Source organism: Gopherus flavomarginatus, chromosome 5 (genome assembly GCF_025201925.1).
Source record: "Gopherus flavomarginatus isolate rGopFla2 chromosome 5, rGopFla2.mat.asm, whole genome shotgun sequence".
NCBI classification, from domain to species: domain Eukaryota; kingdom Metazoa; phylum Chordata; order Testudines; family Testudinidae; genus Gopherus; species Gopherus flavomarginatus.
The window spans coordinates 94,663,536-94,687,925 of NC_066621.1; the positions used below are offsets into that span (position 1 = coordinate 94,663,536).

The 24,390-nt window shown below is 46.0% G+C and overlaps 1 protein-coding gene across 7 annotated transcripts in view; it reads left to right on the plus strand.

Moving 5' to 3' along the window:
• Nucleotides 1-965: 965 nt before the first annotated feature.
• The window catches only part of PSEN1 (presenilin 1), a 63,556-nt gene continuing 40,131 nt past the window's right edge, over nucleotides 966-24,390 (plus strand). For 4 of the 7 annotated variants that reach the window (XR_007774869.1, XR_007774870.1, XM_050956585.1 and 1 more), the window contains exons 1-3: nucleotides 7,989-8,040; nucleotides 14,594-14,820; nucleotides 19,450-19,593. Coding sequence is in view for 5 of the 7 variants with exons in the window: in XM_050956585.1 (XP_050812542.1) it covers nucleotides 14,800-14,820; nucleotides 19,450-19,593 (165 nt within the window). In the remaining 2 variants the exon portion in view is untranslated. Of the gene's footprint in view, nucleotides 1,047-5,561; nucleotides 5,736-7,978; nucleotides 8,041-14,593; nucleotides 14,821-19,449; nucleotides 19,594-24,390 lie in introns of those variants that run through there. The other 3 variants (XM_050956588.1, XM_050956589.1, XM_050956587.1) reach the window with 3 other exon arrangements.

Sequence of the window (24,390 nt, forward strand, 5' to 3'; positions counted from 1 at the left end):
AAGTAAGTGCACATATTGACTAAACCTGGATAGTCAGTAGGTGGACTGCGGGAGATGCCTTTGAATAGACTGCAAAATCATTGTATTTACTTATTATCGTTCTTGTTGTTGCAATGTGAAAAAAATGTTTCTCTGGAATCCGGACCTTGACTATACCTTGACAAAAAATAATTGACTACCCCGGACTAAACATTATAGTCTAGCTTGAAGAAAACATGCCAACTTTGGCAGAACTGTCCTTCAGTTATTTAACTAGGACTCTGTTCTCACCTCCTTGGTTTTCAGGACTGCTTGTCAAACTACCCATAAGTGGGAATATGCAGAGCCACTCAAGGAAGAAATGAAGGCTGACTCCTTGTAACCAGAGTTCTTCAAGATGCCTCTGCATTTTCACACTTCTTGTCCACGTTCCCCTCTTTTTCAAAGTCTAATGGTCTTTCTCGGTTAGCGGTGGAAGGAACTGAGGTAGTAGACAGCGCAGTGCCTCCGTATATAGCCTTGCCCTGGGAATGTTTGGAAATGCTGATGAGGAGAAGGCAGTGCACATGTGTTCTAAGGGGCACTGCTTGGAGGAGGGTCTACTATTAAGTACCACCAGACAATGCTACATCCATAGGTATAAATATATAGAGTCTTCTCAACTTGGGTTCCAAGTAACTTTCATTTTTCCTTAGTATGTATAATGAAATGAAAGGGAAACCACGAATAAGATGCTTAGCTTCGTTGCACATAAAATGTCAAGGAAGGTCCTGTTTTGTTGGATTTTTATTGCAGCAGTCTGATGGCATTAGGCAGATAAATGGTTTCTTTGAAGAATTACTTTACTTTTCAGGAACTATACTACCATTCCTGAAGTATTCAAAGGTTCTGCTTTATACAGCTAAGCCATTCCTTTCAGATGCTATATTATACTTATAGCTGGGCATCTTCAGCCCACTGTTCATTGGTAACTGTTTCAACATTGCAGAGTCTACACTCCTGAAGACTTTCTGGAGCTGATACGCATGTCTAATGTGGATAAGTGAAGGTGTGACACTGCTACCCAAGTATGTCTTCTCTACTAACCTTCAGCTGTAGCTGAACCCCCTAGGTCAATCTGGAATCCAGGGTTGAAGATTCTTTGTCAAGTCTGTGCTTTGAGATACAGTGAAACTCCGCTATAACACGCCCCGCGATAACACAGATTCGGATATAACGCCATCACAAGGCAGCTCCGGCCGCCCCAAACAAGAAAAAGAAAAAAGCAGCCGGAGCGCCGCTGAAACACCGAAAAAAAAAAAAAAGCGCCTTCCCCACTGCCTCTTCCCTGCCCCCACTTCCCCTTTTGGCGAGAAGAGCCGTTCTCCTCTCCAGCTGCTCCGCACTCTTCCTCTGCCCCTTGCACGTCTTCCCTGCTCTCCCCAAGTGTTTCCCTCTCTCTCGCTGCATGGTTGAGAGCCCCTGCTGCTGGAGCAGGCTGACAGCTGGGAGGGATGCTACAGAAACAGTGGCACAAACTCTGCTCTGAATATCAGCAATTCCTCAGTGTCAAACACTGCAACTGGATCTCCGGGTGGAGGGCAGTCGGCTGAGCGCCTTTCTACAGATCTCTCGAGAGCTGCTCCAGCCCGTCTGCCAGATCCCAAAACTCTGGTTTTCAAAGTCCAAACCCAGCCATTCTCAGGTTGGTTCTGGCTCATTTAATAGGTCAATTAGTTTGTACTGTCACTATTTATTGCTACACCCTTTCAGTTACTGTTATGGGCAGTTCGCAAATACAAGTCATTTTCTGCCCAAGATAAATTGACTGGCTTGAAATGGTAAATTTTCGTAACCCTGCTATAACGCGACCCCGCATTTATTGCGATTGAATTTTTTGGACCCCAGTTATCGTGTTATAGCCGTGTTTCACTGTAGTTGATACTGTCAGTCTTTCCTTTTGTGTTGCTAATTTATGGGGGGGGGTTCCTCCTCAATACCTCTTCCGCCACCTCCAAACATGACAAATTAGAAATACTAGTGATTCTGTTCAATACTAGCCCTCTTTTTCTGTTGCTGTAACACAGACAGAAGTGGATGCCAGCTTCAGTTCTCACTGATGGGGTCCTATTCTTCTGATATATGCACATTCCCATTAATGGGAGTTAAACATATGAAATGAGAAGATATAAAAACCTCATTTTAAAAAATACTGAGATGGCAAACATTTACTCTTGCTTCCAATTTTCAGGTGTCTGTAAGCTGTTACTACATTTCACTAAGAAACTTCACACTTCTAATTTCTCAGAATTAAACAGCTATTGAGTATTAAGTCTTTCTGAACCATTTTAGCTTGCTTTCATGTCTTCCAGTGAACTGCAAGTGTTGAGATATTAAACTATCAAGATTTGGGAAAGCTTTTAATATTGCGAGATTAGAAATGGTTCATGTTTATGGTGTCCCACCTTTTCTTTAAAAAGGAGGAAACTGACATGGATGCCATTTAAGCATATTTAGTAGCATTTGCTCTTTAGTTTCTCTGTGGGAGGACTAGAACTCTACCTCAGAAATGCCTTAAGCAGTTCAGGTTTCAGAGTAGCAGCTGTGTTAGTCTGTATCCACAAAAAGAACAGGAGTACTTGTGGCACCTTAGAGACTAACAAATTTATTTCAGCATAAGCTTTCGTGGGCTACAGCTCACTTGCACATCTACCAACGTGATATATGCCATCATGTGCCAGCAATGCCCCTCTGCAATGTACATTGGCCAAACCGGACAGTCTCTATGCAAAAGAATAAATGGACACAAATCTGACATCAGGAATCATAACATTCAAAAACCAGTGGGAGAACACTTCAACCTCTCTGGCCATTCAGTGACAGACTTGAAGGTGGCAATTTTGCAACAAAAACTTAAACAGATTCCAAAGAGAGACTGCTGAACTTGAATTAATATGCAAATTAGATACAATTAACTTAGGTTTAAACATAGACTGAGAATGGTTGGGTCATTACACTAATTGAATCTATTTCCCTATGTTAAGTTCTCCTCACACCTTTTGTGGGTCATCTCAATTATCACTTCAAAGGTTTTTTTTTCTCCTGTTGATGATAGCTCATCTCAATTGATTGGCCTCTTCCAGTTGGTATGCATACTTCCACCTTTTCATGTTCTCTGTATGTATAAATATCTTTTCTGCGTGTTGCATTCTATGCATCCGAAGAAGTGGGCTGTAGCCCCCGAAAGCTTATGCTGGAATAAATTTGTTAGTCTCTAAAGTGCCACAAGTACTCCTGTTCGTTAAGCAGTTCACTGTCTCTCCGTGATATAGGTAAGGACCAGAAGGATTTCTCGCTAATTAGAGCTTAAATGAGGGTGGATACCTTACTGTTTGTAATCTTGTATGGTCTGGTAGACTGAGCTCAGGGCCTTACAGCCAGGAACGCTTGAGTTGTTGTAAAGCCTTTGCTGACAGCTCCCTTAGTGACCTTAAGCCTCTGGCTTAACCTCTGAGTCAGATTCATCCCTGCTGTAACTCCATTAATTTCAAGAGTTTTATACCATGGATTAATTTGGCCCTCTTCCCCATTTTACAGATTAGGAAAATACTTAATTTTGTATACAGGTGTCATAAAGACAGATTAATACTTGCTATTTTCATGCAGCTATTAACTTACTTTAGGTGGCATAATTTTGGACCACGTGATTGACACCTGAGGTGAAATCCTGGCTTTTATTGAAGTCAGTGGTGGTTTTGCCATTAACTTAAATGGGGCCGGGATTTCACCTTTGTGTATGAAGGGGTAGGATGTGTCAAATGGGGCAAGTTATGACTTAGCATGCAGACGTGTAAAGTTGTCAATGTAAAGAAATGCTAAGGGATCCACCACCTTGGAATCTAAGTGTCAATAATATGAGCAGCAGAAATGTCCAACAAGGTGTCTTCTCTGTTGGTTTTCATGTTGATAGTAGGGCTGTTGATTGATTAATCACAGTTAACTCACATGATTAAATCAAAATTAATCGCAATTAATCACAGTTTTAATCGTACTGTTAAACAAGACTATCGATTGCATTTTGTATTCTGTGTGTAATTGAAATCAATATACTCAACAATGTAGAAAACATCCAAAAATTATGTATTAAATTTCAGAATGCTCACTTTTATATTATTATTACAAATATTTGCACTGTGAAAATAATAAGAGATAGTATTTTTCAATTCACCTCATACAAGTACTGTAGAGCAATTCCTATTGTGAAAGTGTAACTTACTAACGTTGATTTTTTTTGTAAAATAACTGCACTCAAAAACAAAACAATGTAAAACTTTAGCGCCTACAAGCCCAGTCAGTCCTACTTCTTGTTCAGCCAATTGCTAAGATAAACAAGTTTGTTTACATTTACAGGAGATCATGCTGCCAACTTCTTATTTATAGTGTGACCCAAAAGTGAGAACAGGTGTTTGCAAGGCACTTTTGTAGCCGGCATTGCAAGGTATTTGCATGCCAGATACGGTGAACATTCATATGCCCCTTCATGCTTTGGCCACCATTTCAGAGGACACGCTTCCATACTGATGATGCTCGTTTTTAACCAAAAAAAAAAGTGTGTTAATTAAATTTGTGACTGAACTCCTTGGGGGAGAATTGTATGCCTCCTGCTCTGTTTTACCCAAATTCTGCCATATATTTTATGCTATAAGCAATCTCAAATGATGACCCAGCACATGTTGTTCATTTTAAGAACACTCTCATTGCAGATTTGACAAAACGCAAAGAAGGTACCAATGTGAGTTTTCTAAAGATAGCTACAGCACTCGACCCAAGGTTTAAGAATCTGAAGCGCCTTCCAAAATCTGAGAGGGATGAGGTGTAGAGCTTGCTTTCAGAAGTCTTAGAAGAGCAACACTCCGATGCAGAAACTACAAAACCCGAACAAAAAAAAGAAAATCAACCTTCTGCAGATGGCATGTGACTCGTGTTGAAAATGAATGTGGTGGTCCTCACTGCTTTGGATTATTATCCATCAGAACCTGTCATCAGCATGGACGCATGTCCCTCTGGAATGGTGGTTTAAGCATACAGGGACATATGAATCTTTAGTGCATCTGGCGTGTAAATATCTTGTGAAGCCAGCTACAACTGTGCCATACAAATGCCTGTTCTCACTTTTAGGTGACATTGTAAACAAGTAGGCAGCATTATCTCCTGCAAATGTAAACAAACTTATTTGCGTGATTGACTGAAAAAGAAGTAGGACAGAGTGGACTTGTAGGCTCTAAAGTTTTTTACATTTTTATTTTTGAATGCAGTTATTTTTTGTACATAATTCTACATTTGTAAGTTCAATTTTCATGATAGAGACTGCACTACAATACTTGTATGAGGTGAATTGAAAAACTTTTTTTACAGCACAAATATTTAATAAAAATAAATATGAAATGAGTACTGTACACTTTGTATTCTGTGTAATTGAAATCAATATTTGAAAATGTAGAAAACATCCAAAAATATTTGAATGAATGGTATTCTATTATTCAACAACACGATTAATTGTGCAATTAATTTTTTTAATCTCTTGACAGCCCTAGTTGATAACCTTACTGACTAGATTTATTTTTACAGGCATCAGTTTGACTCAATTTGTCTCACAATTTATGACTGACTATTGTACTGTAAAACACTCAGCACATCCACACAACCCATAGAAAGCTGAAAGTTTTTGGCATTTTGAAAATGGAATTCAGGATCATCCTTCAGATATAATAGATAAGGTAAGTTAGTCCATTTCAAACCTGAATTTGTTTCCATCCCCACAGAGTCCCCATTATTGTACTCTTACTAAAGCAGGATGACTGACCTTAACATGAAGTTTAAACTTTTTTTATGTTGATTAAAAAAAATAAATCTTGAAGTGAGGAGTAACTTCTTTATACCTCTAAATTTAGGGAATATTTTTCAGTCAGTCATGATGAGTCATATATAGAGCAATGGCTCCCTGTACTTGAAACATTCCCCTCCCCTAGTCCTCCCTCCATCTGGTAACTGATCAAACAGGACAAGCTCATTACTACTAATTTACAACAGGAAGATGAAGAACCCAGTTAGGTAGATCGCCATCTGTTTATATGGGTTATTTTAAAGGCAGCACAAAGACTGTAATCTGTGGCATACCAACAACCAAACACCTTTTTTGTATTCCTGAGTACCCCACTGAACCAACCTACCTTGGCAGGAAAAAGCAGACTGTGAGGCAGGAGCTTGTATCAATCCAAAGACAACCCTCCAGTAGCTCCTAACTCAAACACTGTGAACAGATGCAACTACCCTGGTCAAACAGAGAAGCCCGTTTGGCCCACAGAGCACAACCTCAACACTTAAGGCCCAACAGCAACTTATTGGAGGTGAAAATTTCCCTATTAGTTCACTAAAACTGCAACACCAAGAAATGTTGATTTGAGAGCTAGACTCGCCTGGCAGAATTTCAGGCTAGACTCAGGCAAAATTTCAGATAAAATAGCTAACTTGGGCAATATACCTGTTTCACACATTTTGTCCACTCAGCTTCTTCCTACAATTCTAAGATTTAGTCCATCTCTCAATAAATGCAGGATTGTTGCTTATATTGAGTATTTTGTTTACTTCAATTCTCTATCTTAACCAGGCTTCCCATTTCTCTTGGAGATTGTTCTAGTCTAACTGATGATCAAGGTTTTCCAGTTTTTGTATCCCCTTTTAATCTTTTTAACCCTGCCTGAGCCTGTCTTCTTCTGAGGAAAGCTTGTCTTGCTTTATCCCTTTTGTCTTGACAGCTCCTTTTACAGTGCAATGGAACTAGGGCAGAGTGGTAACGTGAGTGACTTGGGCTTTTCTTCTTTGACGGGGTGGGATGATTTTTAGTGATCCCATATTTAGGGTAAGTAGACCAGAAATAACACATGTGAAGGTGGGATATGGTGTATTTGCTGCATTTGCAGCAGCCTTTCTGGTTTTCTGTCAAATTTGAATTTGTGCTAAGAAAAAAAAAACATGCACAAAATCTTAATTTACTTGCTGCTTTCCTTTGCCTATGCTGCTTATTGTCAACCATGAGCCTGAAGGATTTCAGGGTGAGAAATTTCTCTGTATGCTGTAGGAGGTTTCTCACTTTCTAATTCTTACCTTTTCATGGTGCTATAACCTTACTTCATTATTTTTAGAACACTTCTAGCCTTGCTTTCTGGCTTGTAATGAAGTTACTATGGAGTGACTTAAGAACAAGATCTCCTAAGAGCCTCCAAAGTAGTACTGTTACTGTGCATCTTGTAAGAGCCTAAAGTCCTCTACCTTATTAACAGGTGCTGGCTAAGGTTATGCTTTCTCTAAAAGTGAGGTGAATAAGAAGCCCATGTTGTTCAAGAACTGGGAACTGTGTCCCTTTTCTGGGAGGAGGATGCTACTGTATGTTTTTAGCATAATGCTGAAAGCCAGGTCCTTCCTCCCATTTTTAGTAATATCTAAAGTTGTGTAAGGGGTAACTATGGAAGGTGCTTGTTTGAGGAAAAGGTCTAACTAGTTTACAAAGCAGGACAGAGCATACATCACAGCAGCGTGTATTCAAAATCCAGGGCTACTACTTTTCCTCAGGTGCTATGGCCTAGTTTTTTCCTGGTGGTGTAGGTGCAGTTCGAGGCTGACTCATCATCACCCTCCCTAGCCAAGTCCAAGTCATTCACCACACGCACACCCAGTGCAGCTCCGCACGTGGCGGCTGAGGTTTTGTGGGTTGCAGGCTGGAATAACGGGGATTGTCCAGTTCCTGGCGCTGCCCCCGCCCCGCGTCCCTGGCCTCAGACTCAGCACTACGGGTGCGCAGCGTCCTTCCGGCTGCGCGTCAATGCAAACACCGCCCTCAATTCCCAGGCTCTTCGCCCTCCTGCAGCCGGACCCCGCCGCGGAGCGGCCGCGCGTGCACGCGTACGCGTCACCGGAGAAGCTACACGGGAAGCGGAAGTGAGGTCATTGGTGGGGTGGAGGCGGGGCCTGGGCCGGAAGCGGCTGGGGGTGGACGCTCGGAAGGGAAACAAGTAACCAGCGGCGGTGAGTGGCGGGTCGGCGGGGGGGGGACTGCGTGGTCCGAGGGGCCTGGAGACTCGGGTGAGTCCCGGTGGGGCGGCTCCAGCCCCTGTGAGCGCGGCCGGGGTGCGCCTTGTGCGAGCCCGGATCCTGACAGCGCTCCGGGAGCCGCTGACCCCGCGGGGCCTAGGGAGGGGCAGGTCCCCGGACGGTCCCGGCTTGTGTTCCGGGGCAGCAGGGCCGGTAGGAGGCTCACGGCCAGAGAGGCGGGGGTTGAAGGGACGGACCCTTGCTCCTCCTCCCAGTGCTTCTTTCCTCCACATCCGGATTGATAGTGATTGTTTGTGTTACCCAAGCCCAGCCCTGACGCAGGGCCCCTTGTGCCAGGCGCTGCCCAGACACGGAACAAAAGGTGGTGCCGGCTCCCGGAGAGCTTTGCAGTCTAAGGAGGCGAGGGTCGCAGCTGGGCAGGTTGGAGGCGCTGGTGCTGCTGCCCCTCCTGTACCCAGGGTGTAACTCTGACATCTTTAACCTGCACCAAATGTTCTTACATGTCAAACAAACAAAAGCTCTGGCGAGGATCACTTGTACAGGAAAGGTTTCACTTTAGGTGCAGAATCATATGTCCTTTTTTTATGTTCATTAGACTGCAATAAAAATTCTTCAGGGTGGTAGCTGCTTGAATTTGCATCACACCTGCTGTAAGGTGCTCCTACTTTTTAAGCATCTGACTTGAGACTGGAAGGAAGCTTTTAATTCATAAATGCAAGACCTAAGCATTTATCCCTTATGCTGTAGTTTTCTGGACTCTACTATGTAGAAGCCAGGTCAGCAGTGTGGTTGATGGAAGATTTGAGTTATGCTTGCTCTTGAAACAAAATTTAGAATTGTATGGTAAGAAATGAAGATGTTTGTGGATTGTAAAGGTGTCCAGTACCACAATGATAGTCAATTCTGACAACATTAAAATGATCATATGGAGAGAGGAGGTTCCTTTCTAGCAAATTCTTGTGAAGTGGCTGACTAATTGGTCATAGCCATTGATGGAAGCAGAATTTGTCCTGAAGAAGAGTGTAGCAGGGATTCCTGGGTCCTTTTAATATACAGATTTATACTGCACTAATCATTGACACATCTAGGATATGTATTTCCTGTAATTTAGCTTTACTCTACAGCTGTTTTGTTAACTGTGGGACTGTCGTCTTATTGATCAACACTGGTTTCTTTTGCGCTCAAAGGGAAGAGAACCAGATCTTCTCAGTGCCTGGAGGACCTGAGTTTAGTGCTTGCCTCTGATTCTGAGGAGTGCTGAAGGTAGATTTGCTGGGTTTTCAAGGAAGAGTGTCTTGTTGGGATTTTGAGCATTTCTGATAATGAGGCATCTGCTAAGTGTTGCACCTCTCAGATACTACTTTATGGTTACAGCCCCCCTTTCGTAGGACTCAAAAGGACCTCCTTCACAGTTTGTCTGTACCTCTTCTAAATCAACAGGTCACCAAGCAGTGATGTGCAATTCCCAGCCCTGACGTTGCTTCCACGGCATTGTTAGATACATGCCTGCAACTTCAGGAAATAAGAATGTAACTGAATTCCACATTGTATTACTCTTCCGAGGGATGACTTCTTTGTTAGATGCATGTTGTGGCAATTACTTTAAAGCAGTGGTCCTCAATCTTTTCGTCTGGTGGGCGCCAGATGAAAGACCATGGCGGTGGTGCAGCACCTGCCAAAATGCTGCCGAATTTCTTTAGTGACGTCATCGAGAGGCGTTGCCGCCAAAACGCTGGAGACATTTGGCTGCATTTCAGCAGATGCTCCACTGCCGGCCAGGATGCGAGTGCATTTAGAAGCCCCCACGGGCGCCATGGTGCCTGCGGGCACCGCATTGGGGACCCCTGCTTTAAGGTGAGGTTAAGAGAACCACAGTGAACTGGACATACAAGAAACTAAACTAAAGCATTGAGCAGACTGAGTCATAGGGAGGAGTGAAACTAGGTGATTTATTTAATGCTATTTCACAGTGTAAGGTTAAGAAGCCAATTAATTCTGCCACAGCTAGTGTCATGCTAGGCCAAACAGTGGGATTATTGAAGTTACCAGATCATATCATCAGATGTTCTCTGTCCTCAAAGTGATAATAGCCAATTCAGTCCTGCAGGTTCCTTCATTGTGAATAGTGGGAGAAGGGAGCGTATTGACCACATATGACTATCCACTTGTCTTACCACCGGGGCTGAAACTGCCAGGAAATGTCACTGGCAATAGCATTGCTCAGAATCCCTTGTCAAACTGCTGCTGATGGTAAAGTAATATCTCTAACCTCTAGATCAACACTGAAGTTATATTAGCAATTAAAACAATCCCAGTTCAAGTAATTTGTTAAACAATGCAAGGTTTACCTTTCTGTGGTTTTTAGACTGAGAAATACTTTTACAAGATAAGTTTGCTCACTTCAAAGAACGGTTGAAATGTCTATAGCAAAATTGCTTTGTCACATTTAGAACGAGCATACAATAAAGCTAAAACAGATGCTGTCTTGTTAAGAAGTTTGTAACAGACTCTGGAGTGTTTGGTAATTAAAACAATTACCTTCTGGTTGGGTGAAGTACACTTTCCTTTCTGTCCTAATGTAAAGAGACACTTGACTTAATAGTGTTACAAAGAAACACATTTGTTTACACATTACTAATAACTTAAATGAGTAAATGTAAAAAGTTTTTAAAATTAAATTTACCATGAGTGTAACTCATTGCACTTTTTTGCATTTTGATGAGGAAAATAGTCAGTTTTGCTTATAGTTGTTCACTTCTAGGTTCTTCTCAGTACTGTAATATTTTGGCTTCAGAGATTTTACGGTCATAGATTCCAAGGCCAGAAAGGACTACTGTTGTTGTTGTTATCTAGTCTGGCATCTTGTGAAAAAGAAGGGCCATAAAACTTCCCCAAAATAATTCTTAAAGCATAGCTTTTTTTAAAGCATAGCTTTTAGAAAAACATCCTATTTTGATTTAAAAATTGAGAGCAATGGAGAATCCACCACAACCCTTAATAAATTGTTCCAATGATTAGTTACACACTCTGTTCAAAAAATGTCTTATTTAGTGCCCTACCAAGTTAACAATCATAAAAAATGCATTGTGGACAGTGAAATCTGGCTTCCCCTGTGATATCTGGCTAGTGTAGGAGAGGGGCTGGGCTGCGGGTGCCCCAGCCAAGGACTCGTATCCAGCTGCTAATCTTGGCTAGGCTGGTTAGGGACAGGACTTCCTTGTCCCCTGCAGGGGCCCCTGCCCCTCTCCTGCTGCAGCTGGGGGAAGTTCTTGGAGCTGGATTTGACCTGGGAGTAGCCTCTGCAGGGGAAGAGGAAGTCCTGTCCCTCCCCAGCCCTGCTGAGACTAGCGGCTGGAGCCAGATATGCGGTAGGAGGCCCTGGCTGATCATCTACCCGTAAGGCCAGCCCTGTGCTCCCAAAAGTGATGCCCCCACCACACCCGTGACCCCTCCACAATAGCTTTATGACACTCTTTTGGGTAGGGACCCCCACAGTTACAATACCCTGAAATTTCACATGTAAATATCTGAAACTGTGAAATTAACTTTTTTAAAAATCTTATGACCATGAAATTGACAAAAATGGACTGTTGCTTGGTAGGGCCCTCCTTATTTCCAGTCTGAATTTGGCTAGCCTCAACTTCCAACCATTGGATCGTGTTATACCTTTCTCTGCTAGAGTGAAGAACCCAGTGTTAAATATTTGTTTCCCATGTAGGTACTTATGGTTTGGACTTTATTCTGTTTGCCCATTATAAATATAATCAAGTCACAAAGATTTGTACCTAAGCTACTATTAATTTTTAGTTCTGTGGTCAGTTTCCCTTTGTCCTGTCAAGACTAGGTGGAAATTGTTATCTGTAACATTTAGAAATGTCAGGGATGTTTTAGTACTGGCAGCATGAGATCTCCAGCTTATGTCATTCAATTTGAAGTCCCCCAAGATCAAGCATTTCTTTTATTCCTTACACATTATAGATAGGAGTGTTCATTCTGTTCCCTAGTGTGATTTGATGCCCTATGGTAGACACCATCTAATACCCCATCTTCTTTGTTTTAGGACAGTGGTCAGTAACCTACGGCACGTGTGCCAAACACGGCACGCCAGCTGATTTTGAGTGGCACGCTGCCACGGTCCCGGCCTTCAGCCTCACCGCTCTCCCCTGCAGGGGCAGGAGGCAGAAGCTTGGTTCTGCGGCAGCTAAGCTTCCCACTCCCCCAGTGTGGTGCTTTCCTGCCCCACCCCCTCTCCTTCCCTGTGCCAATCAGCCAATGGTCCTTGCGAGGGGGACGGGGAAGAGCGGCAGTGTGTACACAGCTCCATAGAGGAGGCAGAGAGAGGTAGGGACAGAGCCTTGGGGAAGGGGGTGGAACAGGGCATATCCCTTCCAGCCCCCTGCCATGAGCCGCTCAGGGCAGGGGGCTGGGAGCACCCCCACGAGCCGAGCACCCCAGCCCTCTGTTCTGACCCCCACTACACACACTCAGCCTTGTGCCCTGCACCCCCCCGCAACCCCAGCCGTCTGCCCTGACCCTTGAACCCCCCCCACTCAGCCTTCTGCCCTGGACCCCCTACACCCCCCAGCCCTCTTCCCTGACCCCCATACACACACTCAGCCTGCTGCCCTGCATCCCCACACACCCCCAGCCCTCTACCCTGACCCTTGAACTCCCACACACACCCAGCCTTCTGCCCTACATGCCTCCCACACCCAGCCTTCTGGCCTGACCCTTGAACCCCCCCCCCCACAGCCCTCTGCCCTGACCCTTGAACCCCCTGATACTGAGTCTTCTGCCCTGCATCCCTCACACCCCCCCAGCCCTCTGACCTGACCATTGAACCCTCCACCCCCAGCCTTCTGCCCTGCACCCCTCACACACCCCCTGCCCTCTGCCCTGACCCTTGAACCCCCCCCACACACTCCAGCCCTCTGCCCTGACCCCTGAACCCACCCCCCCAGGTCTGGGGTCCCGGCCGCAGGCCCTGCTTAGTCCTCTGTCGGCCTTGGTGAAAAGAACCCCAGGCTGGAAGCGAGCTGAGCAGACTGGCGGCGTAAGATCAGCATTTTTATTTAATTGTAAATGATGCTTCTTAAACATTTTGAAAACTTTGTTTATTTTACATACAATAGTTTAGTTATATAATATAGACTTATAGAAAGAGACCTTCTAAGAACGTTAAAATGTATTACTGGCACACGAAACCTTAAATTAGAGTGAATAAATGAAGACTCAGCACACCGCTTCTGAAAGGTTTCCAACCCCAGTATGAGGACATTGATCTATAAGCATTCAAGGTAATTTTCTTCTGAGTGATCAGATTGTGCCATTTTTGACATAGAGTGGCACTCCTGCTCTCCTTTTCTCCACTCAGTCCTTCCTAAATAGGTTAAAACCATTAATTTTAACATTCCAATAGTGCAAATCATCCCGGTGGGTTTCAGTAATACCAAATAGATCAAATATAAGCTTATAAATGAGCAATTCCAATTCTTTTTGTTTGTTTTACAGGCTCCTAGTACTGGTATTAGGCAATTAAAGCATTTCTTTTCTCCTTATCCTTTGGTTCCTTGATTAATGCTGTTCTTGACATCTTGATTCTATTCTCAGTGAATGATCATATCTTGCCTCTTTTTACCCTCTGCTTTTGTTGTCATTTTAATATCCTCCTGACATTTCTAGGCAACCTATTCCCAAGAGATGGTTTCTTCTTTTCCTGGGGTGGAGGCCATCCAAACTATACAGCCTCCTCTCCCTCTAGAAGGTAGACCGATGTTCCTCAAAACTCAAACCCTATACCACTTCACCTAGCTAAGTGGTTCATTTCAGGTTCTGTTCATTTGTTTTTAAAGCAGTTTTATTTTCATTTGTTGCTAAACATTTTTGAAGCATTTGTATTTGATTTAGATTTTATTAAAGATTGTTTTTATGAGTTTGACCCAGATTAGACAGTGCCCTTTTATTATGGATTCCTTGCTACTCTTTCATTTTTCTTAGATACTTTCTCTCACTGTTGATGTCACGTTCAGGTCTTTCTAAGTGCACCACCCTCTCGTGTTCGGTCTTTTTCCCTTATCTGTCTTGGGGTGGAATCTTGCGATGATCAGACCGGAACTTAGTATACTATACCAACTTCTTATTGCCCAGCAGGTCCAAGTGGGTTTGGGGCAACTGCATATCTTCCCTTCAGGAACCTGTGATCAGTAATATTGACCAAGAGCCTCCTTAAAACCAAGTGTTTTTATTTAGTAGCTTAACAAAGCATTAGGCCTGGTCTGCACCACAAAGTTAAGTTGGGTCTGTGGGGAGAAGAGGCTGTGCAGGCACAGCTCCAATCCTGCTGTAGAAACATTGACATCTATGAGCAGATTGCTGGGGGCATGTGGGAGAAGGGCTACAAGAGGGACCAGCCACACTACCACTTGAAAGCCAAAGACTTGCTCCAGAAGGCAAGGGAGGCCAGTGATCGATTTGGTGCAGAGCGACACACTTGCCACTTTTACAAAGAGATTCATGCCATCAGCAGAGACCTCACTACCTCCAAGAGCCCGGTGGATACTTTGGAGGAGCCCAAGTCGCAGGCGCCTGCCATGAACAGCAAGGAGAAAGAAGTGGACAAGGAAGAGGAGGAGGAGTATGGGGAAGAGGCAACTGGGGGATCCAGCTGTGAGAGCCAGGACATGTGTTGTACTTCACCAAGCCAGTCCCAACAGTTGAGCACTGGCAATCGTGATGCTGAGGAAGGAACCTCTGGTAAGTACGTAGTTTGCTTTGAAATTACAGGGATGGAACCCCCAAAGTAGCAAATTTGTGCTACTTGTGCTAGAAGAGGTAGTGAAACAACCAAGGGCATTTCATTTCCCTCTAGAGTTAGACTCAGAGGGCTGTGTGGAGCAGTTGGTTTATGCGCACTGGGATGTCCTGTGAATCCTACGTAGAAATCTTGATTAAACTTTCATGAGGGTAGTCTGCAGTCCTTTGGTGAAGGCTTCTTGGGAGAGCTGCCTTATTTCTTCCACATCAGTAGGACGCTTTCCCATGCCACTCAGCGATTACTCCAGTGAGCAAAAGAGCAAAGCCAGGCAGAGCACACTACAGCTACACACACCACTGTGGCTCGCTATTAAAACAGTCTTTCAAAGCCTCACTGAGCCATATAGCTCTGCATTGAGCTCTTCTTATAGGCCTTGTATCTGGCTGTTCAGATTCAGCAGAGAGACAGCTGCTTCATCTCTGCCCTCCACCCCAGCGGAAACTTTCCCCCTTGGCTTCACAGATGTTATGCAGGAAACATAAGGCAGCTGTTGCCATTGGAATATTTTTTTTCACTGAGATCCAATCTCGTAAGTAGGCGATGCCAGTGACCCATCAACTGGCCAAAAGCACGTTCAGCTGTCATTCCACACCTGTTGATCCTGTAGTTGAAGTGCTCCTTGGTGCTGTCAAATGTCTGGTGTACAGCTTCATGAGCCCTGGGGGAAAGGGGTAGGTTGAGTCTCCCAGGATCACTATTGGCATTTCAACATCCCCAATGGTAATCCGCCAGTCGGGAAAGACAGTCCCTGCTTGCATCTTTCTGAACAGCCATTTGTTCTTAAATATACTCGTGTCATACACCTTCCCTGACCAGCCACATTGATGTTGGTAAAGCATCCCTGGTGATCCACCAGCACTTGCGTAACTATAGAAAAGTAGTCCTTTCTATTGATATACTCTGTGGCAAGGTGGTCTGGTGCTAAAATAGGGATGTGTGTGCCATCTATCACCCCACTGCAGTTTGAGAAGCCCATTGCTGCAAAACCATCCATTATGTCCTGTGGATTGCCCAGAGTCACAGTCCTCCATACCAGGCACTTAATGGCCCTGTGCACTTGCATCAAAACAGCCCCCACGGTAGGTATCCCAACTCCAAATAGATTTCTAGCTGACCAGTAGCAATCTGGCATTGCAAGTTTCCATAGTGCAATCACCACTTGCTTCTCAGCTGTTACTGTCTCTCTCATATTGGTCTCCCTGTGCTGAAGGGCTGGGGTGAGTTCGCCATGCAAATCCAGAAGTGTGGCCTTGCACGTCCCAAAGTTCTGCAGCCTCTGCTTGTCATCCCGAACTTGCATGCCAGTGCAATCCCACCAGTCAGTGCTTGTTTCTTGGGTCCAGAACCAGCACTCAGCCGTCTGCAGCTGTTCCCTGAATGCTGCCAACAACCTTGAATTGTTTGTTTCTATGTCCCACAGCAATCTAGCCTCCAAGGAATCGTCATGTTCCCCGTGGCTTCTGTTGCAGCTCTGCAAATTCTGCAGGATCAGGCGGCCCATTCTCGCAAAGCTCATCACAATAGTGCAGAGCTGTGCAGGATCCATGTTTCTGTCACAGATGGCAAACAGCAAGGAGGGACATGGATTTGCGGGGATTTTTGAAGAGAGGCACTAAATATTATGGGATAGAGAACATTGCATTATGGGAAGTGGAATCCATGCTCCCATGACTCATTTTGTCCCATGAGGCATTGCAGAAACTTCCCAAAACACCCTGTGCTGGATCGTGGTGAATTGCACAGTAGGATAGCTACCCAGAGTGCATTACACTCTGCATTGATACAAGCACTCCTGGTGAGGATGCGCACCGCTGACACGAGCGTAGGGTGGACACGCACAAATGATATAATAAATGCAGGGACTGTATGCTGCCATAACATAGGTCGACATAATTTTGTAGTGAAGAGATGACCCTTGAGGAAGAGATTTTAAAAGCAAGAGCCTAGATGCGCGTTAGGTTTTGTCTCCATTTAAAAAGCTACAGTGGCACAGCTGGACACTACCTTCACTGATGAGGGAGAGGGGTTCTCCTGTCGTTATAGTTAATCCACCTCACCAAGTGGTGGTGGTTAAGTTAATGGAAGAATTCTTCCATCAACCTAGCTCTGCCTATGCTGGGGGTTAGGTCTGCATAGTTGCAGCTCTCACAAGTGTGGAACATTCACACCCCTGAGATATGCAGCTATCTATGCTAATGTAAGTTCCCAGTGTAGACCAACCTTCAATTAGGCTATATCTACACTAGAGACCTTACAGCGAGACAACTGTACCACTGCAACTGTGCCTCTAAGGTCTCCCATGTAGGCGCTCTATGCTGTTGGGAGAGAGCTCTCCTGTCGGCATAATTAAACCACCCCTAACAAGCAGCGGTAGCAATGTCAGTAGGAGAACACTGGCGCTTCTGTCACTTGGTGGGGGGATGTATTTTTCATACCCCGCCCAATAAAAGTTTTTACTGACAAAAGTGCTAGTGTACACATAGCCTTAGATCAGTGGTCTCCAGCCTTTTTACACCCAGGATCTACCCTGCCCTGCTCACTCCATCCCCCCCTTTTCTCCATCGCTCGCTCTCCCCCAGCCTTACTCACTTTCACCGGGCTGGGGTAGGGAGTTGGGGTTGGGGGTGGGGGCGGGCTCTGGGCTGGGGCCGGGGAGGTTGCAGTGTGGGAGGGGGCTCTGGGCTGAGCCTGGGTCAGGTGGTTGGGGTGCAGGAGAGGGTGAGGGGTGCAAGCTCTGGGAGGGAGTTTGGGTGTCGGAGGGGATACAGGGTGCTGGTTCTGGGAGGGGGTACAGGGCTGGGGCAGAGTGTTGGGGTGCAGGAGGGGTATGGGGGGCTGGCTCTGGGAGGGGGCTCCATGCTGGGGTGCAGGAGGAGGTTTGGGGTGCAGGCTCTGGAAGGGGACTCAGGGCTGGGGGTTGGGGTGCAGGAAGGGGTATGGGTTGCTGGCTCCAGGAGTGGGCTATGAGATTGGGGTGCGGCCTCCTGTCAGGTGACACTTACCTCCAGCGGCTCCTGGTCGGCAGTGGGCACAGCAAGGCTAAGGCAGGCTCCCTGCCTACCCCACCCCCACACTGCTTCCAGAAGGGGCCAATGCGCCCCAGGGGCCGGGGGTCACATGGCTCCATGCGCTGCCCCTCTTTGCAAGCACTATCCCTGCAGCTCTCCCGGCCAATGGAAGCTGCGGGGGAGGTGCTTGCAGGCAGGAGCAGCATGTGGAGGGAGACCCTTGCCCGCTCCCCCCTCTCCCCCTCGGGCTGTGGGGCTGCTCTAGCCGCTTCCGGGAGCGGCCTGTGGCCAGGATAGGCAGGGAGCCTGCCTTGCTGCCAGAGATTGTGATTGACTGGAAGATCCTCTAGAATCAACCAGTTGATCACAATCAACTGATTGGTGACCACTGCCTTAGATGAACTTACCTCCTATGTTACTAGAGCAGGCTGGAGCCATTAGAGCTAATCACTCTGGCATTATCTCTTAATGACCATTAAGTGGAAGTCATTATTAGAAAGGGTTTCCTGTCTCTTTCCTGAGGTGGATAGACTGTGCTACTCAGACAGACCTCTAGGGAGAAATGTCAATTTCCACATATGGTATGGAAACACTCAGCTAGTGAGAGATCCAGATACAATATTATTTATTAAACAGCACCCCTACATTTGTCACTTGGTTTTCTCTAAAACTCGTACTGAATTATTTTCCTGTGTCCTGGCTTTTACAGTCCTGTTTCCTGCCTCTAGTACTTAGCTGTTGGGTGGGGACGTGGGAGAGGAGAGGGAGAGATTAATTCATATATATCTTATTGTTTTTGCATTAGAGCTTGCATAGATTTTAAGTAATAACTGGGGCTGCCACTTGTGTATTATGCATGGCACCTTTGAGTAAATTTGCCCAAGTGCTATCTGTTAGGGGATGTGAATATGCATCAATACTTGAAGACTTGCTGAAGGTTTTTGTGCTTAGTAATTGAATGGAAGTATTGTTTTGTGTAACTCCAAGCAACTGCCAGAGCATTAAAGATACTAAATGCTATATGTCAAACTTCAGTTTTTCAAATGTCAAGATTTAAAACTCTAAACTTGCATCAGGAGGCTGAGAGATCTCCAACCTGCAAATGAGTGAACGAAGAGTGAAGAATCCTGCATGTAGTTTACTGTTACTTGGCTGTGGGATATGGTGTGAGGTAATGAGGCTAAGGAAAGTTATAGGAGGATGTTCTGCAGTCTAAAATACGAGTATGTTGTTTACATTGTGAACAAATGTGCAATGAATGTTTGCATAATTGCTCAAGGTGGGATAAAGAATTTATCCTCTTTCTCAATGACTTATAGAATCCTAGACTTGGCGCTTCTTTTGTTTACCCTCATGGCTGACTGACTTTTCTGATAACTTTTTTTATTTTTGTGCTGGGAAATCCCCATAGGGCAGATTTTCATGAAAATGTAGCATGGTTGTACATCACCAAAGAGAAGCAGGAGAAATGATTATCCTGTGTCTAAATGAGTTATGAAAGATTTTTTTTTAAAAGAGTTGGTGAATATGGAATCTTAACACATCTGCTTTTCCTTGCAGTGTCTCAGGAGGAAAAATCTGTTTTGTGTAGCAATAATTGGTTTCCACAGAGCTGTCCCAATGACAGAGCTATCTGCACATCTACCTCAGTTCCAGCATGGGCAGCTGACAGAAAACTTCCCTGACAACCACCTGTGCAATACTGTAAGTAACAAACTGCTTCATCAGGCAATCAGCTTGCAAATACCTACAAGATAATAAGGTGATAAGTTAACATACATTCGTCAAGAGCAAATTGTGTCAAACCAGCCTAATAGCTTTCTTTGACAGGGTAACAAACCTTGGGTATAGAGGGGGAAGTGGTAGATGTAATATATCTTGACTATAGTAACGCTTTTGATACTGTTTCACATGACCTCATAAACAAACTAGGGAAATACAACCTAAATGGAGCTACTGTAAGGTGAGTGCATAACTAGTTGGAAAACTATTCCCAGAAAGTACTTATCAGTGGTTCACAGTCAAGCTGTAAAGGCGTATCAAGTACAGGGATCAGTTCTGGGTCTGGTTCTGTTCAATATCTTTATCAGTGATATAGATAATATGACATGGAGAGTACACTCATAATGTTTGTGGACGATACCACGAACTGTTTGCCAGAAGCTGGGAATGGGCGACAGGGGTAATCACTTGATGATTATCTGTTCCCTGTCAGAAGACAGGAAACTGGGCTATATTGACCTTATGTTACCAAGATGGGAGGGGGTTGCAAGTGTTTTGGAGGATAGGATTAACATTCAAAATGATCTGGACAAACCGGAGAAATGGTCTGAAGTAAATAGGATGAAGTTCAGTAAGGACTAATGCAAAGTACTCCACTTAGGAAGGAACAAATACCAAATGGGAAATGACTGCCTAGGAAGGAATACTGCGGGAAGGGAACTGGGCACAGGTGCCAACTTTTAAAAGTGCTGGGGGATGTTCAACCCCTGGCTCCATGCCGGGCTCGGCCCCCACTCCACCCCTTCCTCCAAAGCCCCACCCACATCCCGCCTCTTCCCACCCCTTTGTGCCTAGTTTCACCCCCTCCTCTGAGTGTGCCACATCCTCGCTCCTCTCCCCCCTCCCCCCAGTTTCCTGCAAACCATGAAACAGCTGTTTGCAGCAGGTGAGAGGCACGGGGGGGAGGAAGGGGAATGCTCTGATCTGCGGGGCCTGCTGCCAGGTGCAAGGCATGAGAGGATGGAGGGGGAGCTGATAGGAGGGCTGCCGGTGGGTATCATTTTTTCCCCGTGGGTGCTTCAGCCCTGGAGCTTCCATGCAGTTGGCGCCTTTGGATGTGGGAGTCAGAAGGAGTACTGCGGAAAGGGATCTGGAGGTCATAGTCAATCACAAACTAAATATGAGTCAACAGTGTAACACTTGCAAAAAAAAGTGAATGTCATTCTGGGATGTATTAGCAGGAGTGTTGTAAGCAACACATGAGAAGTAATTGTTCCGCTCTACTCCGCGCTGATTAGGCCTCAGCTGGAGTATTGCGTCCTGTTCTGGGTGCCTCATTTAAGGAAAGATGTGGACAAACCGGAGAAAATCCAGAGAACAGCAACATAAATGATTAAAAGTTTAGAAAACATGACCTGTGAGGAAAGATTGAAAAAATTGTTTTAGTCTGGAGAAGAGAGGACTGAGAGGGAACATAACAGTTTTCAAGTAGATAAAAAGTTATTACAAGGAGGAGGGTGAAAAATTGTTCCCATTAACTTCTGAGGATGAACAGGAAGCAATTGGCTTAAATTGTAGCAGGGAAGATTTAGGTTGGCTATTAGGGAAAACTTCCTGACAGGGTGCTTAAGCACTGGAACAAATTGCCTAGGGAGGTTGTGGAATCTTCGTCATTGGAGGTTTTTAAGAACAGGTGAGACAAACCCCTGGCAGGGATGATCTAGTTAGGGAAAGGTCTGTTAGGGAAAGGGTGTTATAAAATTTGGGGAGTGCTGATCTAAACTAAATTCCTCTTTGTAGGGGGAAAAATCAATATACTCACAAATTTGTTCCTCATGAAAATTGTCTTTTTAATTTTAAAAAAATGTAAGAAGTATCTGAGATTCTTCTTCGAGTGATTGTTCACATCCATTACACATTAGATGTGTGCGCACCACGTGCACGGACATTGGAAACTTTTTCCCTTAATGGCTCCCGTCGGGCCGGCAGGGGAGCCCCACCGGAGTGGCGCCTCACGCTGGTGCATATACACCGCTGCCGATCCGACCCCCCTTCAGTTCCTTCTTACAGTCCATGACGGCTTTGGAACAGCTCTCTATCTCTTGCTTGCAAGTGTCCCTTATCATAGTTATCAGCAATTAACAGTTATCAGTAGTTAGCACTTCTTAATAATAGATAGTTAAGCTTTCTTTGTTTAGGTGTTGGAAGTTGTCTCCAGCACCAGCCCTGGGCTGCCGGGCATGCCGCAGGCCCAAGGCTTGCTCCACCTGCCACAAGCCTATGCCGATTAGTGACCCCCCCATGACTCACCGGTACGGTTGAAAGGCCAGCCTACAAGCTGAGGGAGCTCCCCGCATAAGAAGCTGGCACTGCCTAAGCAAATGAGCGCTCAAAAATGAAGTGCTGCCCCAGGAAATGCTCCGGCGACTCTAGCACCGAAGAGCCCATTCTCGGGCTAAGCGCCTTGAGTGCGGAGGAAGGACTGGAGGAGCTCCTAGAACAGCCTTCCACACCAGACAATTTTGAGGCGACGACCTCATTCAGTTGTCGGCGGCAAGCTTCCTCTCTGCCAAAGAGAAGCCTCCGGCACCGTCTCCTAGAGTGCCATCAAGAGACAAGCCGGCAATGGTGCACCGATCGAGGTCACCATCCCGGCACCACTCGCGGCGTCAGTCTCGGTCTAGCTCAGCCTCTGTGGATTTGCAGTTGCCCCTGACCCAGCGGGACTCGAGGGCACCAGCTCCCAGCCAGCATACGGTACCGGCCCAGCCAGGCCACTGCTCCCCAACGCCATCGCCAGACTGGTTCCAAGGTGACACAAGATCGAAGTCCCCAGGCCCGAGCAGAAGCCAATGATCCCGGTCCCGGGAGTATTGGTACCAGTACTGGTTGGCAAGGAGCTGTTCTCTAGCCCCTCAGCGGCACCATTCTATGACACCGCCTTGACCTTCCAGGTCAGCATCCATGGAATCCAAGGTGGACTCAGGCCGCTCCAGCTATGCCCGCAGCTATGCCCAAACAACAGCAAAAGGCGTAGAGCAGAAGTACCCTGCCTCTTCTGAGGGATGCGACTTCCTCTTTTGTCACCTGGCCCCCTGTTCGCTGGTCGTCTCAGCGGTCAATGAACGGGAACAACATGGTCAGCAAACCCTGGCTCCTAAGGCCAAGCAGGCTAAACGTCTAGACCTATTTGGCAGGAAGGTATGTTCCTCTGGGGGCCTCCAGTTGAGGATCACGAACCAGCAGGCGATCCTAAACAGACACAATTTTAATTCCTGGATGGCAGTTTCCAAATTTAAAGACTCCTTGCCCCAGGGCTCTCAGACTGAGTTTGCAGCCCTCGTGAATGAAGGAGAGGCGGTAGTCAAGACTTCTCTGCAGGCCTCTCTCGACTCGGCGGATGCAGCTGCCAGAACAATCGGCTTAGGAATGGTGATGAGGCACTTGGCTTGGCTGCAGGCGTCAGGCCTTTCACCAGAGATCCAGAATACCCTTCAGGACCTCCCCTTCGAAGGGTCTGGTCTCTTTTTGAACCAAACGGATACCAGGCTGCATAGCCTCAAAGACTCCCGGGCAACCCTCAAGTCATTGGGAATGCACACCCCGGTGACTCAGAGGAAGCCTTTCAAGCCCCAGCCGACTCAGCAAAGACAGTACCAGCCCCGCCCTAGGCAGGAGCCTACAGGAGAGGCAGAGACAACAGGCGAAGGCGGAACAACACGCTTAGCCAAGGCCAGGGCAGGGCAATCCCCAGCCTGGCAACAAGCAAGGGTTTTGAAGGTGCGCTCGAGGACAGCGTATCAAGCCAGTTACCGGATTTTTCCCTATGTTTCCTGGACCGCTTGTCCCACTTCTACTGTGTGTGGTTCCATATAACATTGGACCATTGGGTCTTATGCACGGTACAAGTGGGATACATGCTTCAGTTCTCCTTCCCTCCCTCCCACCCCCCTTCGCTTCCCCTCTTCAGGGACCCCTCTCACGAGCAACTCCTTATCCAGGAGGTACAGATGCTCCTTGAGGCGGGGGCAGTGGAAGAGGTCCTGTGGGATCTAAGGGGGAAAGGGTTTTACTCCCATTATTTTCTTATTCCCAAAACAAAAGGGGGTCTTCAACCCATTTTAGACCCGCACGGACTCAACAAATTCTTAGTCAAGGTCCACTTCTGCATGGTCTCCCTAGGCACTATTATTCCGTCCCTGGATCCAGGGGATTGGTATGCTGTCCTCGACATGAAAGATGCGTACTTTCACATCACTATTCATTCCGTTCACTGGCGATTTCTGCGGTTCACCATAAACCGACACCATCAGCAGTTTATGGTTCTACCCTTCGGCCTGGCGGCAGCCCCTCTCCCCCCCCCTTCACAAAATGCATGTCGGTAGTGGCAGCCTTTCTACGAAAAAGGAGAATTTGAGTATACTCATACCTAGACGACTGGCTTCTCACGGGTCAGTCCGAGGAGGAAGTCTGTTCCCATGTGGCGGTGGCACTGGACATATTCCGTAGGCTAGGCCTTCTAGTCAACATGCCCAAGTCCTCCTTGATAGCTACGCAAAGGCTGGAGTTCATTGGAGCAGTCTTGGATTCGGTACAGGCATGGGCAAACCTCCCAGAATCCAGATTTCTGGCCATCCAGTTTGCCATAGATTCAGTGCTGAAGTTCCCTACGGCCAGATGCTGCCTGCCGCTCTTAGGATACATGATGGCTTGCACCCACGTAGTCAGACATGCTCAATTCCAGCTCAGGACTTTGCAATTGTGGCTAGCCCGGTCATA